Raw genomic sequence first — 18,777 nt, forward strand, 5'->3', positions numbered from 1 at the left:
AAGCAATGTATTAACACTAATAAACCAAAGTTGAAATTTATAAAAGGCATTTGGAAAGAGCAAATATATAAATCACAACATAGCAATACAAAGCACCAAAGACCCTATAGGAAATGAAATATAGCTGTTTAAATGGATACTGTGTTACTGACTCTGCAGCTGGGTGAAAGTGCTGTAAGAGATATTAAGAACTTGACAGAAGGCACTATTATCACAACACTCTACAGATGAAAAAACAAGTACCAGAGTGTTAAGTATCAAGTGTTAGGAGGCAGTAAAGATGAGGTTTTGCTAAAATCCAAGCTTTTCCTACTTTATTATGGTACCTCCCGCCCCACCCCCACCCCCCACTTTCTTCAATTATGTTAATCACTCACTTAACATTCACTCACCTAGTAAGATTATTAAATATAACTAATAGGTCTATATCTTTAAAATAAGATTATCTAATAGCTCTTTTGTGAGATCATTCCAAGAAAAAAGAGGTGTAGGGCAGCTTCCTGGAGACTTTGGTCCACTACAGCATTTGAAAATAAGACTGGAAGGGAATAATCCTTTTGGGATTCGGTTTGTGGCAATCATACTCACGAGTGCCTTTCTACCTTGCACCCAAAGGAAAACAAAGAATTAAAAACTTATAAAACTTGGAAATTCTTCAATCTTCTACTTTACCTTTTTTAGTATTTTCTATTGGAGGTTCACAGCTAGGTACTGATAAAGAGGTTTTAATATCAAAACCTCATTCCCTCTATTCATCTGTCCACCCACCCACCTATTCCCAATGGCTTCCATAAAAGATACAAGTGGACATTTAACATTAATTCATGCTACTACATCATCTTATTGGTCTTTCTCATCATTATTGTGTCTCCTGTCAGAGAAACTGCTTTGAGACATACATCAACGTTTTGTTTTAGGCCAGTACGATACTAGAAAAGAGAAGAAGATGGTTAAGTAAAAGAAGCACTGCTAAGCATTCATAACCAAAATTCGCTGATGAAAGTTTTAAAAACTTTTTTTTTAATGTTCAGAATACTTACATTTGTGGATTATGTATTTTTAAATTTCCAAAGGCAGTAGAAACTCACATAGCAGCAAGGGATAGAAATTATTCACATTTTATAAATAAGAACATGGAAAACAGCAAGGGTCAAATGATTTATGCATGGGACCCAACATTTAGCAACCTTAAGCCAGGACTGCAAATTCCTTACTATGACTTTTGTAGTAAGATTATTAAGCTCAGCTGCTGCCTTCAATATTTGTTTCCATAGACATGACTAAGAAAACATTTTACTTTGGCATTTTTGTAATATGGCACCATTTATAGCTGTCTTCACTCATAATAACCTTATTAAATAACCATCTTTAGGGCTGGCAGTATACACAATGAGGAGGGTCAGCCTGGTTACTAGTGGCTAATGGTTAAGTCAAAATTTGAGTTATGTCATTTTTTCTTGCGTTTTCCTGATTTAGAAATTAAACCATACCTACATTTCTAATTTAGCCAAGCCTGTATCTTTTGGACCCAAATACAAAATCTTAGGAAGTGTAAAGGTTTCCATCACCAAATGTACTCTTTTATCACTTTTGGATAATACATCAGCCAATCTAATGATTCCACAAACTTGTAGTGTGTGATTTTTTTTTTCCTGCTCAGACTTTTTCCAAAGAATGATCTAATTCATTTTAGGCTGAGAGACTAAACCCTATGCTAAAAAGAAAACTACATTTTTTTTGCTCTTTGTGCTGAAATACCTGAAGAATGATAAAAATCGTGAATTCAACTGTAATTAAGCCTAAAGAAAGAAGGGACGTTTCAATGCATTTCAGAAAGTTCAAGCATTTAGAAAGATCACAAAAGCAAGAATGTTACCCACACAAGAGAAATTTATTTAAAAAATCAATATCTTGTGTTTTAGACACATGGGTATAAGAGAAATTCCAGAAGGTGAAGCACCTTTTCCAGAAACTGTTCTGAGGATGGTCAATACTGATTTCGAAATTGGTTGCTTAGGTCTTGAAGCTCTGTTACTAAGGCGTCCATAGCTGCTGTTTCATCAGCTAAATCCCTGGAAATCTCTCCACTTGCCACATCTGTAGAAAGTTGCTACAACATAAAGAACAAGAAAGAACTATCAAAACAATGAAAATCTCTTTAAAATAATATAGATACAGAATACAGAATTAAAAGGCCCTTTGCATAATAACACGACATTACAGTAGCAATAGTAGTATTTGTTCTATTCACTACCCCGGAAACGTACAAGCTCCAACAATTAGAGGATGAAGCAAACAATATGCCTGAACTTGTAAATTCAGATGAGCTTTGCTCTTCAAAATGGTTGCCTTAAATATTGATTATATTATTCATTTCAGTGTCACAAGATGGTTTCTGGATAAAGAGACATTACTCATAAAAACAAATCTATTTGTTCTGTATACAAGCAAAACAAATTTTATATTCAAGTTCCTATAAATCATACTCTTTATGCTAATTATTTGAAAATTAATTATGGCTTAGGACTCAGAGGCCACAAAGATCATCAAGATATGGTAAAAGCAAAAAAGCCCAGCAAAATAAAATAAAAGTGCCCTCTTTCTGTAAAAGGAATTGCCTTGGAAGGCATATTGCAACATACTTCAATAATGCCACCATGGCTGAAACATTCTGGAATGCCTCTCTAGGAGCTGCCTCAGCTTACCATAAATCTTTTTCATCACATTTGACTAGATTGGTTTGTTTACAAAAAATAAATTTACCATTAAAATATGACTATTTACTACCACCACAGATGATAGCAATTGTTCTGACAGCTATTTTAAAAAGGGAATCCTGCAGATGTTCTGAGTGATGGCATCATCATTATGATAAGCTTAGAGTTTCTCATAGTGACTTATGGAGCAAAGAACATTCACGTGAATGCAGAACTTCAAAAATGCTTTGTAAAGCTTTGCCACATTACTGTGTATTCACACTTTCTATAGCATTTCACAACAGACTGACATACCAACCGCTGTGATGTGATCAGTAGAGAGAACCTCTGAGGAAAGTAACTTGGACTCACACAGCATAGCTTATTTCTACTAAGAATTACAGTGCTTGCAAGTCATCATAAATCTGCATCACTTCCCTATAAAGTAAGGAGGAAGCAGAGAGAAACTGAGGCTTAGAAAGAATAACTTGCTGAGGATCCCATGGAGTGTAAGTGGTAAATCTGTTCTGTCTCCAGGCTCTCGGGCATTCTCACCAACTGCCCTCACAAACCCCTGCAGCAAATCTGTACAAGGACAGGGTGCTGAGGGCCAAAGAGTTAGTGTGTCCTGGCCGAGCATGGACTGGATGACTTTAGGTGAATCTCTAGGTTCCACCTAGGAGTTTATTTCCATAAAGTCCCAGGCCTGGCAAGAAAAGATCAGAAATTCTTGCAAACCAAGCCTGCTATTTAACACAGTTATCTTCATTTATTTTCACTTTTTAAAGTATTCTGAAAAAGTGCTCTTTTGCAATGCAATTCTGTTTAGCAAACCCAATTTGTTCAAAAAGTAGAAAAGGCATATGATTTACTACAAAATCAGTGACTCCCAAATATTATATGCAAAAAGGTGCTTTCAAAGGAGGTATTAGGAAGCAATTTTTCCCATTTTTCGATAATCCAGTTAAGATCTAATGAGAATGAAATCTAAACATAGATGATGAACTGAGGCCTCATTTTCAATGTTTGGGAATCTCCCACAATATGAAAGGATGCGCAGTACAGACAAGACTATCTAAGTCATATAAGTACAGATTTATGTAAAATTAATCAATTATAAGAAAAAACTTTGCACAGAGATAGAAAAATCTGTGGAGTATATCCTGAAGAAATAAACAATCATGGGCAGGTTAGTGATCGCACCAAAACCAGGGAAATTAGCTCCCAATGTGGGAAGGAGAGTCACAGAAAGAGTCTGCTACCTTGAATTTCTTTGAGAGAGCTCTTGCAGCTTTCTGAGACAGATAATCTGAAGTTGTACTGTTAAGTTGGGAGGAAATACAGTTACCCCAGGTAGATTAGAGAAACCTAGTTCCCACATGGCGACTAATAAGGATAGAAAAATGAGTTAATAATCTAAAGAGGCAAAAAAACAATGCTCCTATCTGAAAAGATCAAGCAATTAATAAAAAGCATACTCTGGAAAGGTTTTTACATGTGTCCAGAAGTGACCTTCACATACCATGGACTTGCTCTCAGAAGTGAGTAAAAATTAGTTCGCAACTCAAGATTAAATAGTGAAGGCAAGTAAAGATTAGAAGAGAAAGTGCTAAATTGTGCTAAAAGTTATATTCATTTAAATTTTGCTCCCAGAGGTATACTCCAAACCTGGCCATATATTTGAATTACCTGGGAAATTTAACAAAGATTTCCCAGGCTCTGTCCCAGACCTGATCTGTGACAGGTAGAGATGTGGAGTCCAATCTTCAAAAAATCTCCCTTGGTGATTTTCGGGTGTCCCCATCCTAGCGCTGGTTCACAGGCTGGTATTTGTAGACTGATAACATATGTTTCAGTTGTCAAAACCAAGTCATCCATCTACCTTAACATTTTGGTCAAATCCATGTATCACCTACTTAACATCTGTCTCTAAATCAATTTTTTAAAATTTAAATAGAAGTGTTTTTTTAAAGAAAATATTAGAACACTACTGTAAATAGAATATAAGAACATTCATGAATTGTAGGTGTGACGTGCTAGTTATATTTTTTCTAATATATAGTGAAATAAATATATATCAAAATCAAACATTTACTAGTGGCATATATGCCACACTTTGGGAAAAATGGTAAGTAGAAGAGCATTATTTTAACTTAAAGAAAGCATCAAGAACTGGATTATAAATATTAATTTCAAAGACTCCTAAGTTACCCATGTGTAGGGTGGTTTAGCCAATGGGTCAATGATCTCCTCACCAGTACAACTAACCACCAGGGGGGTGATATCTAAAAATATAAGGTGGGCCTAAAATTATTCCTCACGTAAAAGAAGACTTAAGAGCAGCTGGCTGATATCAAAGACCTTTTTTCTTCTATTATAATTCTAATTAATTCACATTTCACTCTCACCTTTGCTTTAGATAACAAGCCCCGTAAATTGAGTCGAACTGAAGAAAGCACTTGTACAGCTTCTTGGGGACTGGATTTGTTTTTACTGCATTTTATAGCCACTGGAAGATAAATATGGGGAAGACACGCATTAAAAGTCAATAATGATAATTTATAGGTACAAAAACCAATTATTTAACCAGGATTTTATAGCAATAGACTTTAGAAATATTTCTACATGAAAAGTTTTATTTTGGAGAAAGGAAAATAAGTTATGTGCATAATTTTCCCTTTTATCCCTCAAGAAGGATAACTTATTGCTAAAAGGAGGATTCTTAGGAAAATGAATGATTTTTGGTGAGTTACAGATTGTTGGGAAGAGACCCTAAAAACATACACACACGCGCGCACGCGCACACACACAAGCACAGATGAATGAAATGAGGCAGAGACAAGATCTAACTGAACACAAGGTGCCCACAGAGAACAAAAACAGATGCAGCACAACTTAACGTGGCTTCCCACGGTACTGAGTCCCTAATGGGGACTCACAATTGCCGATGACACCAGCTCAAGGAAGTGACATGCCAGATATTTACAGCATGGGTTTACATCACATTCTGGAAGAAGTGACGTCAACAACCTAGGCGCCTTCATTTAGGGAACGTGACCACGACCAGGCTCTTGGGTCACTGAGCCACGCTTGGTAACCATTAGCAAGGCGCCGGGGAGAAGACAGTCACTTATTCCCAACAACTCTGCCTCCAGCATTCTGGGGAGCCCATTTTCCTAAAACTTGAAATTATGAAGAGGGTCTAACTCTTCCTAGCAGAAGGCCTGGCTATTAATGCTTTTTAAGAACAAGTGAAGAGCTTTGTAAAAATATAATGCCTCATATATTTCTCCACTGACTTGTTCTTGTTTTTGTTCCTCTAAATTATGCTCACTACAAACAGATCAATAATCAGATCCTATTTTAAAACTACACTAAAGAGTGTAATAATTGAAGTTTACTTAGTACCCTGTATCTTAGAACAGGGATGGAAAACAGATTTCTTTCTGTATGCAAACTCTTATCAACTGGTGGAGGCTGCCTGTATCTGGCAAAATAGTTTCGTCATTCATTAATACCTTCCATGGCTGGTGAGAACTATGCTTGACATTCCTGTTCCAAAATAATAATTAGACTTTGAAAGGATGCATGGTAATCAACAATGTTACACTCATTTTCAAAGGGCACAGTTACCACGGAGATAGTGAGGATTAAGATGTCTGTGTCCCGTAATAGAATAGGGTTGTAACTACCATGACTGAGGTACTTGGACTGTTTAGTACCCAGTAACATATCAAAAACAGCTGTGATTCTGTTTTCAACCCTTCATTGTCATTTTGAGGGAAGCAAAAAAGAGAGCAAAAAGATAAACATGCACTCTATTGGTCCCCTTCCTCAATCCCATTTCCAAAAAGTGTTAGAGATGGGGAGAGAGGGCAAGAGACAGAGAGAGATAACCTGCTGTTTCAAATCATCAGGAAATCCAGACAGTTATGCTTCCTTCAGACAGACTGTAGTTAAAACGCATAACTATTATTTTAAAAGTTCCTGGATGGCAAAGAAGGAACAAACTTTTGCCCACCCTTTCCCAGAAAACAGAACAGCAGAGACTGTAAATGAATACCCTCCAGACAGAACAATGGGTACACAATAACAACATTGTTATAGAAGGGTCTCCAACACTATGGGGAGGCCGCAATGTCTCACCAAGCTTTCTGAAGCTCTTAAAAATAGCAACCCAAGAAGAAATAAATCATATGGAGATTTTTTTAAATGTTATATTTCCTTTTCCAGAATTGGGTGAGGTGGAGAACAGCGATGGGGAGAAAGATAAAAAAGAGCACAGAAATAACAGAGGAACTCAGATCATTCTTCCATGGAGCCCTGGTACAACAGCAACACAGAAAAGGTAAAGATTTATCTTCATAAATCTAAAATGTCACTAGAAACAAAAGCTGAGCATCCACGCAAGTATGCTTAAAATGTTGTAGGAGCACGAACACGTCATTTACTAAAGTCAAAGCGCAACTTAAAAGAACAGATGCTTGTTTTTCTCTAAGTACTGCCTGGATGAAAAAAAAGGTATCAAAAATAGTTCAAAATCAACTTTAAGATGCAAAATGAAGATTTTTTCCTGGAGTACTTCTTTAACCTGCACAGTTATATCTGACAGGTTTAATACTATCACTTAGTGATTACAGAGAATATCTTGGCTGACTGTTACAGAGCCTGCTGTTCAATGAAATGTTTAGGGGTGGCAAGTTGAAGTAGCTCAGAGAAGTTCTTTAAAGTAAATTGCACCCTATTGTAATTGCTCAGCATGGGTTTCCCTAAATATAGTACCATATCCACAAAGGTCAAAGGCATAAAGAATGAGCTCCATCTGAGCCCCCCAACCAGGAGGCCAGCACAAGCATAAATTCTAGCCACCCTGGACCATCCTTCCGCTGGCCTATTGGCAATTATCTCAACCTTTTCCACACTAGATTTCAGCTATACAGAGTTTAACTTCTACCTTATCTGTCGAGAGATAGGTAGCCCGGGAGATTGGATGTTTTTATCCTTTTGTCAACAAAAGGTAGAATTATTAACTCCTAAGCCCATGTCTAAATTGTTTGAACGTTCTATGGCTTCTTTCGAGGCAGTTAAACTTCATTCTTGTTCATTTTTTTCTTTTTAGTTTTGAGTCCCTTATCATACAAACTCAGATCCTCTACCACAGAAGGAACAGGGTGGGGGTGAGAGGTAAGGGATTAACATTTAAACCGTGTGTAAGATACTGTTAAGTGTTTAAATATGTTTTTACTTATTTTTCGTAACCACCATAAGTAGATATTATCCCCATTTTCCCCATGAGAGAACTAAAGGTCAGAGAGGCTAAGTAATGGTGACCCCAAGTCACTCAGTTAGTATGTGGTAGAGCTGGTCCTACAGCTTAGGTCTCCCTGAGTCCAAAGTTCTGCCTTTTTTATTGTCCCTTTTTGGCTCCCTATTTGCTACAACTATTAGTTGCAGAAGTTAGAGGACGGCTTTAGGATAGGTTCACAGTCCTTGTGATTCAGTTCTTGACAGTGTGGCTTCATTATTTTATTTGAATTGCATTCCCAGGGCATCACATGCCTATATTCAAACATAAATATAAAAGTGTATTATTATCTTTAACTAGTATATTTTTCATTAATGTAAATAATTAAAAGATATTCCAGCCTTTATCTGGAATATCTTTCCCCAACAGGGCTACAATTTTATATGTAAGGTTTTCCCCCCCCTCAACTATCACCCACTAAATCTCCCAAAGATACAGATTAGACTGTATTTTTAGTTTCCTTTGTATATGCCATAGCACTTCTGTATATTGCTATGTACTCCAGAAATCTATGTATTTTTGTGAATAAATATTTTCATTTATAAAAGAAGAATATGAGTCAGGAAAAGTTAAGATTTTCTTAACTACTACATTATCAATGCAGGAGAATTTTACTTCTGTGTGAAGTGAAGATTAAATACAGTAGTAAAGGTATTTCCTGTCAAAGTTTCTATCACCTGTCACTTTTTCAAACACTATTTAATCCTCTAGCCTATTTCTTCTTATTGCTCCAGGGTGCCTACTACATAATAGTTGGTCTATAAATGTTTGCTGGATTAACTACAATTTTAATATAATGAAATAATCTGAAATTATTGGTAATGGAACTTTGCTTTTGATTAATACTTTTCCTTATCAGTAAAAATACATTAGAATATGCCATGGATATCAAATGTTACATCAAATACCATGTGCCAATCCTAAGGCTCTCTGAACCACTTCCTTAAATGATGTAATATCTTTCTCCCAACAACTGGACTGTGTGTCACACTTGTATGCCTTCGAGAGATACTGGAACGCCTGAGGAAAGAAAAAGAACAACATTCAGAATAACAAGCAGAATTCACATTTCAAACGCAGATTCCTGGAAGTCATATGGAACTAATTCCAACAGAAAAACCAGCCTCTTTGTTATGTAGCAGAGTTTCTATTATTCTCATCAAAGAAGGGGTACAGATGCACATCCAAAAGCAATGAGCAATTAAAAGAAATCAAGTGGATGTGTCTGGATAGAGATAGAGAAACTTCCCTCCAAACAGAAAAATTAAAGTACTTGGTTTGGAAATCTATGAGAAGTATACACATTTCCCTAGCATTTGTAGCCATCAGCTTAAGAGACCTGTTTAGAGAATGAGGTGTGAACTTGGTGGAAACTATGGAATTATTGGTAGGTGTGTAAACTCACAGATGTTTAAAACACTCTTTCACCACCCCACCCTTGTGGATTCTTGAGGGAGAAGTCACAGGTCAGAGAATTCAGAATACCCTTAATTCCACATATGCAAGAGAGGACATAATTCAAGATGAAATGGAAGGATGGAAAGCAGGAGGGTGTGCATGAGGGCGTGTGAGTATGTGTTCTCTGGGATAACAAGGCTTTGGGGGACGCCAGCTGGGTGGACTGAGGGAGGAGAGAACGGTTAAGAATCCTGCAGATTAGCTGTACTGTGGTGAATTCCAAACTCACACAAGAAGTACATTTGATTTGTTGTGGATGTTTTGAAAAGAACACAAAACATTTAGTATTCCAACCTGAGAAACTCTGGAGGCGCCTTTACATTCTAAGATAAGAAGCTAAAGGCAGAACTTGAATGCAACTGGTGTTCTACTGCACTTGTGAGAAAGGGGCAGGGCAACCTTTGTAAAATATTTTATGTTGAGACTTTAAAAGCTCCTCTCCGATATTCTTATCTAGCTCCTTTTTCTTTCTCCTTTTCATAGTCTCCATCTCAGATTTAAACACTCCTTTGTCCTTGTACCATCTACCTTAGTCTTCAGCAAGGAGCCTGAAGAAAGGGGTAGAGAGTAAATAACAAGAACCAGCTGTTCTCTGCAGCTCTGGAAGGAGAGCAGGTTAAAGAGACCCTTTTGCAGGAAACAGAACAATTATTTAAGAAAAATTCATGGAAAGAAAAAAGATGAATGCTCTGAATCACAACTGAAAACCTGAGCAGATTAATCTTATCTTTCAAATTATTAGTGTCTTCTTCCAACCATTAAAAAATCAGATCCACTACACATGTGTTCAAGCAGAAGGCAAGAGCCCCGGAGGACTGAGGAAGGACTCACCTTTTCATTCTCATCAGGCTTGTCACTCTGCCCATTTCCATACACGTGGGCATACAGCCTCCAGATTTCTCCATCATTCGTCACTCTTGAAGTTACTCTGCCAAATAACTCCTGCAGCTTTCCTTTGAGGCTGGTTGCGACATCTCCACTACGATCGGCCATCCCATCCATCACTGCCCTGACCAGAATTTTAAGGACCTTAAAAAATGCACAGAAGAAACTGGTAAGCTAGAAACAACCAAACAATAAAAAAAAAAGGGGGCTACCCTCACCATCAACGATGATGACAGTGAAAAACCTTGTCAGGCCTATAAGATTATCACCCTTCCACTTTTAAAAAATAAAATACAAGACGAGCCATTCTGAACCACTGCCTGGAATCGCATGTTGACCCTCTCTCCTGGTGTTCCTTTTCAGGCTCCTTGGAGGGCTCTGCTTCCACAGAGCCCTGTGCTCCGTGCGCCTCTCTTCTCACTCCGTGGACTCTCTCTGAATGATCTGATCCACACCTGTATCTGCAAATACACTATGACCAAGTCTACCCAATACTGTTGGTGCAGCTCCAGCCCAACTCCTCTCCGGAGCCCAGGACTGTGCACCTCAATACCTACCAGGCATGTCCCATCAACACCTCACACTCCATCTACCTAGAGGGAAACCTAGATCCCAGATCCCTCCTTCTTCTGTAGTCTCAGAGCCAGTGATCTGAGCGCCAACCGAGATTCTCTTCGCTCCTGGTTGGGCCACATGTAATCGATTGGATTCAACATTCCTAATAAGTCCCAAACCCAGCTTCTCCTCCTTTAGGTTGGGCCTCACTATTTTCCACCTGGACTGCAGTGATAATACTCTAACTCTGCTTAAAGAGGTCCTGGGCCTTCCTAATTGTGGAATGATACACTGCTAATGCATTTGCCTTAGGCACGCAGGGTATCCAAAAACGTATCTCTTGCCCTTCCAACCACCCCAGGTCTGCTCAACATTTGGCAACTTCTTGGTCATCTCATTTTCATTAGTCAGATGCCTTGAATGCTGATAGATGAATTAAGCTGAGCCCCACCGCGGGTTACACTGTTATGACAAGGTGCATCTGTCACATCTATATTAGGCTGTGCATCTCAAGGCTTCCTGGAAGCATAGAAAGTGCATCCTCCCTCATCCACTCTTGTGACGGGAGGCCAGCAAAGACACATGGATCCACGTAAAGAACCAGCTCGAGGAGAGTGCCCTCAGACCCTGCTACTCAGTGCAGCCCCTGGCCTGACAGCACTGGCATCACCCAGGAGCTTGCTGTGAATGCAGGATCCTGGAGGGAGACGCCACTCCATCTCAAACTGAGATTCTGTATTTTTAATGAGCTCCCAGGTGGTGCCGATGTCGATGGGCCACAGATCACACTCTGAGTGGCAAGGTTCCAAGAGAGAGGGTGCCACATCTTCATTCTCTGAACTTCAGGGAGAGGACCACATTTCATCACCTTGTGTCCCCAGTGTCTAACATCGTGTCCAGCACACAGCACTGACACACTAAGTACTTGTGCCTGAAAGAAAGACTGAATGAACACGCCTCTTTCAGAAAGCTTTGCTGAGAGAAATGCAACCAGTGTGACACCTTGCTGTCTCCCCACAGAGCGTGCTGACCCAGGCATGAGATGCATCCAAGGAATCGAGGCGCCTCCGGCCCATGAACACTGTTAGGAACGTGAGCTCAGAGTCATGGTCCTAATTATATACACGGATAAAAGGGACAGGAGAACACTCCATTGTGCTTTTTTCTTTTTTGACGGACAAGGTAAATTATCTCTGCCTATAAATTCACATTATAATCCAACATGTACAGTTTTAAATCTGAAAGTAATGAAATTGATATTACAATTCCACTCACGGCTTTAAATCTGAAAGTCACAATGCGGGAGGAACGGTATGAATGTGCACTACCTGTTTCAAGTAATCATTCTGTAAACATTTCAAGGATTAACATACTTCGAAAGAGATGGTCTATTGAAATAGCTACTAACATGGACAAATGAAGCATACTAAATTAGCAAAATGCTTTGCTTTTTCTGGGACCTCACAGTTGGCCCAACATCCTATCCCCTAATTTTAGCCACGATGAGTAAAGGGGGGAGAGCAATCTTTTGGCCCTCCTGCCAATAAAAATGGAGAGGTGAAGTGCTGGTGTTTGAGAGGGGGAAAGCTGCTGAAGTGTGTGTGTGTGTCTGCAGGTACATAAAGGGAACTATAAAAGGGTAAGGAGGGAGACAGAGTGCCTCTCTATTGGGGTTGAGGGGCAGATACCAAACACATCTACCCAATTCATACACAGATGCCAATTCATACTGGACCTGGGCCTCAGAAGAGAGTTCTATACGGAGGAATAGATAACAGAAGTCATTCATGGCCATGGCAGCTACTGCCTAAAGAGATTGTGCTGGGTAAGAATCAGACTGAGGAGAGTCTTAAGAAACACAACATTTAAGAGAAGGGTAGATTCATGAACTGAGGTCTATGCATTAAGGAAAGGTGGCAGAAAGTGATGTCATGGAAATCAGGGAGGGAGAAAGTAACAAGGAGAATACATCTACGAAAGATCAGGACTGGAAGATTCTGCTGGATTTGGCAAGTACAAGGATTAGTGACTGTATCCAGAGCTAAAGTCAGAAAAAAAGAGGGCAGGAGAGATCATGATTTTAGACAAGGGGCTCACAAAGAGCATCACATGAAAACCAAGACAAGTATTAACATCATAAAAAGCTAAAAGCAAAAAAAGATGCCCCAATCATAGTATCCTGTAATACCCATTTTGAATATAATTTGCATAGGAATATATGTTAATGGAAATATTCATGTGACCAAAATTTTTAATTATAAATATATTGGGAAGATAAGAAAGGGAAATAGTGGAAATGCTGGTAGAAGAGAATTAAGTCCTCATTTACTATAACAGGAAGTTCAGTGATAATACCTAAAATTTGGTTAATAAAAAATAGCCATATATAATTATTATTATGAAATATGGAAATGTGCAAGTGGCAAAAGAAATACTAAAGGCTTTCTCCCATTTGAGGAGACGGATCTTGAGGAGGGGGGAGAGGTGGAACAGGAAATTGTTATTTTGCCTTATGCTGTATTTGCCTTATATTATGACTTAACTTGTAAAAACTATATATGTTATTTTAATAACACAAAAATTTAATTTAAAAATAGAGAAAAAAATACAAAGACTGGCAAAGAGGAAACAAAAATGACAGCACACATGAATATTCATTCATAAATTTTAAAATTATGTCTTTGGTGTGTGTAGGCCGGGGGGGGGGGGGGGCGGGCAGAGACTAAAAGGGGACCGTGAGGGCTTTGGAATGCTGGTGATGTTCTGACTCACGCTCTGGGGGTGGGTTACACAAGTGTGTTCCCTTTGTGAAAATTCATGTTTACTTATGATCTGTGTACTTTTCTTCTATTTTCACTGTATTTCCTGCAATTAAGAAAGCCCCATAAACTGAAGGAATAAAATAAGTTATTAAAATACATTAACAAAGGGAGCTTATATGTAATCTTAAAAAGTGGGTTTAGAGTGATAAAATTTTTTTAAGAACTATTAGAGTAACATTATAATTTACTGGTTAATATCACCATTTTCCTCCCTCTAACTGGTGAGAAAATCACACTCTAGTTATCCAGACTGACTAACAAAATAGTAACTTTTAACATATATTTAACCCTTCTTTAGAAAATAGATATTGTTAACTTAAAAGCAACGGGTGTTGCAGTAGGATTTCTTTGATAAAATGAATCACCAAGGATTATGATTTTCTCCTGGGCAGTCTACAGAGTTTACTTGCATTACAGTCCTTTGCATCATCAAAAGCTTTTTAACAGGTAAATCTTTTTATCTGCTGTAAACTGGGGAAAAATATGATTACTGGACCCATCAGTAACTAGTTAAAACTATAAAATACTAAGTATGTAATAAGAAGCTGATGGGTAGGACTTCCTAGGTGGCGCAGTGGTAAAGAATCCACCTGCCAATGCAGGGCACACGGGTTCCAGCCCTGCCCTGGGAAGATTCCACATGCCACGGAGCAACTAAGCCCGTGCGCCACAACTGTTGAGCCTGTGCTCTGGAGCCCGTGAGCCACAACTACTGAGCCCATGTGCCGCAACTGTTGAAGCCCATGCGCCTAGGGCCTGTGCTCCACAACAAGAGAAGCCACTACAATGAGGAGCCTGCGCACCACAATGAAGAGTAGCCCCCACTCACAGCAACTAGAGAAAGCCCGTGTGCAGCAATGAAGACCCAGCACAGCCAATAAATAAAATATATAAATAAATAAATTAAAAAAAAAAAAAAAGAAGCTGATGGGTAGAATACTGAAGTTTAAGAATTCAGAGGTAAACAATTCTTGGGTAAACAGGATCCAAGATAGGGCCATTGGGGTGGGTTGTCCATGTGGAATAATATGAGGACCAAGAAGTTGAAGTCCAAAGTATTGGACGTGCCATCCACCTAAAACCAAGTGTTCAAGAACAGCTAGGTCTAGCATGGAGAGGAAGATATACATAGCCAGTTGAAGGCCACCATGCATACAGGGGAATGACTAGGAAGCTGGTAAACAGCAGTAAGGAGGACAGGGCTTCTGTCTGCAACATCACGGAGCTGTTGTATCAAGGAGTCAATAGACTTGTTAAGAGCTTCGAAAACTGTAATGCAACATAAACCTATAAAATATTATTTTTTTTAAATTGGGGTATAGCGGCTTTACAATGTTGTGTTAGTTTCTGCTATACACTGAAGCGAATCAACTATATGTATACATATATCCCCTCCCTCTTGGACCTTCCTCCCATCCCCACCCCCCCATCCCACCCCTCTAGGTCACCACAGAGCACCAAGCTGAGCTCCCTGTGCTATACAGCAGGTTCCCGCTAGTGATCTATTTTACACACAATAGTGCATTTTTTTTAACTTTTTATTTATTTTTTACAATAAACTGCATATATTTAGAGTGTACAATTTGGTATCCCAGTCTCCCAATTCGTTCCCCCTCCAATCCTCCCCACTTTCCCCTTTGGTGTCCATATGTTTGTTCTCTACATCTGTGTCTATTTCTGTCTTGTAAACCGGTTGATTTGTACCATTTTTCTATAGTCCACATATATGTGTTAATATACAATATTTGTTTTTCTCTTTCTGACTCACCTCACTCTGTATGACAGTCTCTAGGTCCATCCATGTCTCTAAAAATGTCCCAGTTTCACTGCTTTTTAAATCAGCTATACTTAAGTTAATTACACACAATAGTGTATTTATGTCAGTTCTAATCTCCCAATTTATCACCCGCCCCATCCACATATCCATCTTCTACATCCGCATCTCTATTCCTGCCCTGCAAAATGGTTCATCTGTATCATTTTTCTAGATTCCACATATATGCATTAATATATGATATTTGTTTTTTTCTTTCTAACTTACTTCACTCTGTATGACAGACTCTAGGTCCACCCACATCTTTACAAATGACCCAATTTCGATCCTTTTTATAGCTAATATTCCATTGTACGAGGGTAAGTCAAAAATTACCCACACTCTGGCTGTAGAATTTATTTTTTTTAAGCTCTTTATTGGAATATAATTGCTTTACACTCTTCTACCAGCTTATGAGGTACACCAAAGTAAATCAGCTGTATTTACACACATATCCCCATATCCCCTCCCTCCCGTGACTCCCTCCCGCTCTCCCTGTCCTGGCCCTCTAAGGCATCACCCATCATCGAGTTGATCTCCCTTTGTCATACAGCAACTTCCCACTAGCTATCTGTTTCACAGTTGGTAATGTATATATGTCTATGCTACTCTCTCACTTTGTCTCAGCTTTCCTTTTGCCCCCTGCCCCCCCAATCCCGTGTCCTCTAGTCCATTCTCTGCATCTGCATCCTTTTTCTTGTCTTGTCACTGGGTTCATCAGTACTTTTTTTTTTTTTAAGATTCCGTATATATGAGTTAGCATACAATATTTGTTTTTCTCTTTCTGGCTTACTTCACTCTGTATGACAGACTCTACGTCTATCCACCTCATTACATATAGCTCCATTTCATTCCTTTCTATAGCTGAGTATTATTCCATTGTGTATATCTGCCACATCTTCTTTATCCATTCATTTGTTGATGGGCATTTAGGTTGCTTCCATGTCCTGGCTATTGTAAACAGTGCTGCAACGAACATTACGGTACATGTTTCTTTTTGGATTATGGTTTTCTCTGGGTATATGCCCAGGAGTGGGATTACTGGATCGTATGATAGTTCTACTTTTAGTTTTTTAAGAAACCTCCAAACTGTTTTCCATAGTGGCTGTACCAGCTTACATTCCCACCAACAGTGTGGGAGAGTTCCCTTTTCTCCACACCCTCTCCAACGTTTATTGTTTCTAGATTTTTTGATGATGGCCACTCTGACCGGTGTGAGGTGATACCTCATTGTGGCTTTGACTTGCATTTCTCTGATGATGAGTGATGTTGAGCATCTTTTCATGTGTTTGTTGGCCACCTGTATGTCTTCTTTGGAGAAATGTCTATTTAGGTCTTCTGATCTGGTTGTAGAATTTATTTTAATTTACTTTTAGAAAAGACAAATACATCATTTTTCGACATAATCTCCTTGCTTTTCAATACACTTTGTCTTCTGTCAACAAGCTTTCATATTCCCTCAATAAAAACTGTTTTAGGCTGAGCTGCGAGCCACGAATGTACTACTGTCTTCACTTCATCAGAAGTGAATCTTCATCCTCGTAGGGCTGCTTTCAGGGGACCAAACAGGTAAAAGTCCGATGGAGCAAGATCAGGACTATAGGGAAGATGCTTTAACACCTCAAAACTAAGTTCCTGCAGAGTGTTGACAGTGTGGGCAGAAGTTTGCAGACATGCACTGTCATGCAAGATCACAACGCCCTTGGATAGCAGTCCTCTGCATTTAATCTGAAGTTTAGGCTTCAGCTCTTCAATAAGCATCTCTATCCATTTATAAACACTTCTTCATGACAAAACACTTTCTCCATACTGTGCACAAAGTCTTTGCTAAATAATAGCACCAGGTACAACCTTAGACCACAAAAAATGAATCACTGCACGCTGCTCTTCTTTCGTGCAAATCACAAGTGAGGCATCCACTTTTGCTCGCACAGTGGTTACGAATGAACTGATGTAACACAGTCACACCTGCACAGCAGTGATTAGGGAGATAGTAGCCTTGAACAGAAAGTGCTGATAAGACAGTGCTGCCAGCAGAAATTTTAATATAATCGCAGTGCAGATAATTTTTGACTCACCTTCATATATATGTATTGCGTCTTCTTTATCCATTCATCTGTCAATGGACATTTAGGTTGCTTCCAAGTCCTGGATATTGTAAATAGTGCTGCAATGAACATTGGGGTACGTGTGTATTTTTGAATTATGATTTTCTCAAGGTATATGCCCAGGCGTGGGTCATATGGTAGTTCTATTTTTAGTTTTTTAAGAAACCTCCATACTGTTCTCCATAGTGGCTGTATCAATTTACACTTCCACCAACAGTGCAAGAGAGGTTCCCTCTTCTCCACACCCTCTCCAATAGTTACTGTTTGTAGATTTCTTGACGATGGCCATTCTGACCAGTGTAAGGTGATATCTCATTGTAGTTTTAATTTGCATTTCTCTAATAATTAGTCATGTTGAGCATTTTTCCATGTGTTTGTTGGCCATCTGTATGTCTTCTTTGGAGAAATGTTTATTTAGGTCTTCTGTCCATTTTTTGATGGGGTTGTCTGTTTTTTTGATATTGAGCTGCATGAACTGTTTGTATATTTTGGAGATTAATTCTTTGTCAGTTGCTCCGTTCGTAAATATTTTCTCCCATTCTGAGGGTTGTCTTTTCGTCTTGTTTATGGTTTTCTTTGCTGTGCAAAAGCTTTTAAGTTTAATTAGGTCCCACTTGCTTATTTTTGTTTTTATTTTCATTACTCTAGGAGGTGGGTCAAAAAAAGATCTTGCTGTGATTTATGTCAAAGAGTAAATCTATAAACTATAATGATTATCACTGATCCTCAACTTCCTTACTCTGTCAAAAGGGGACAACAAAACCCTCATCCCTGCCCACTCATTATGTGCCCCTATACTTCCTTACAGTTTAAAACAGACCTAAAGAAAAGCAAACTCTACCACTATGGTATCAGCCCTCAATACATCCCACTACCACTGCTCTGAGCACTCACTATGTGCTAAGCCCCGTTCTAAGTGTGCAACCAACATGATTTCATTTTGTTCTCACTGTAACTCTATGAAGCAGGGACTTTGTTATCCCCACTTTACAAAGAAACTGAAGCATGAGAGGCAAAATGAGCTTCTTACGGGCACAGAGCAAGTGAGTCATGGAGCTGGGTTTTGAGCACTAGTGATACTGGATTCCTGAGCTTTGATGAGGATGAAGAGACGACCACAATGATGGGAGGTAAT

The 18,777-nt window shown here is 38.8% G+C and overlaps 1 protein-coding gene across 1 annotated transcript in view; it reads right to left on the reverse strand.

The window, feature by feature from the left end:
- Positions 1 to 377: 377 nt before the first annotated feature.
- TTC27 (tetratricopeptide repeat domain 27) overlaps positions 378 to 18,777 on the reverse strand; it is a 149,297-nt gene continuing 130,897 nt past the window's right edge. The window contains exons 17-20 of the mRNA XM_057742615.1: positions 10,291 to 10,488; positions 8,910 to 9,021; positions 5,105 to 5,205; positions 378 to 2,110 (exon numbers count right to left, since the gene is read on the reverse strand). Of these exons, the coding sequence (XP_057598598.1) occupies positions 1,988 to 2,110; positions 5,105 to 5,205; positions 8,910 to 9,021; positions 10,291 to 10,488 (534 nt within the window). The 3' untranslated portion in view covers positions 378 to 1,987. The remainder of the gene's footprint in view (positions 2,111 to 5,104; positions 5,206 to 8,909; positions 9,022 to 10,290; positions 10,489 to 18,777) is intronic.

Source organism: Hippopotamus amphibius, chromosome 7 (genome assembly GCF_030028045.1).
Source record: "Hippopotamus amphibius kiboko isolate mHipAmp2 chromosome 7, mHipAmp2.hap2, whole genome shotgun sequence".
In the NCBI taxonomy this organism is placed as follows: Eukaryota; Metazoa; Chordata; class Mammalia; order Artiodactyla; family Hippopotamidae; genus Hippopotamus; species Hippopotamus amphibius.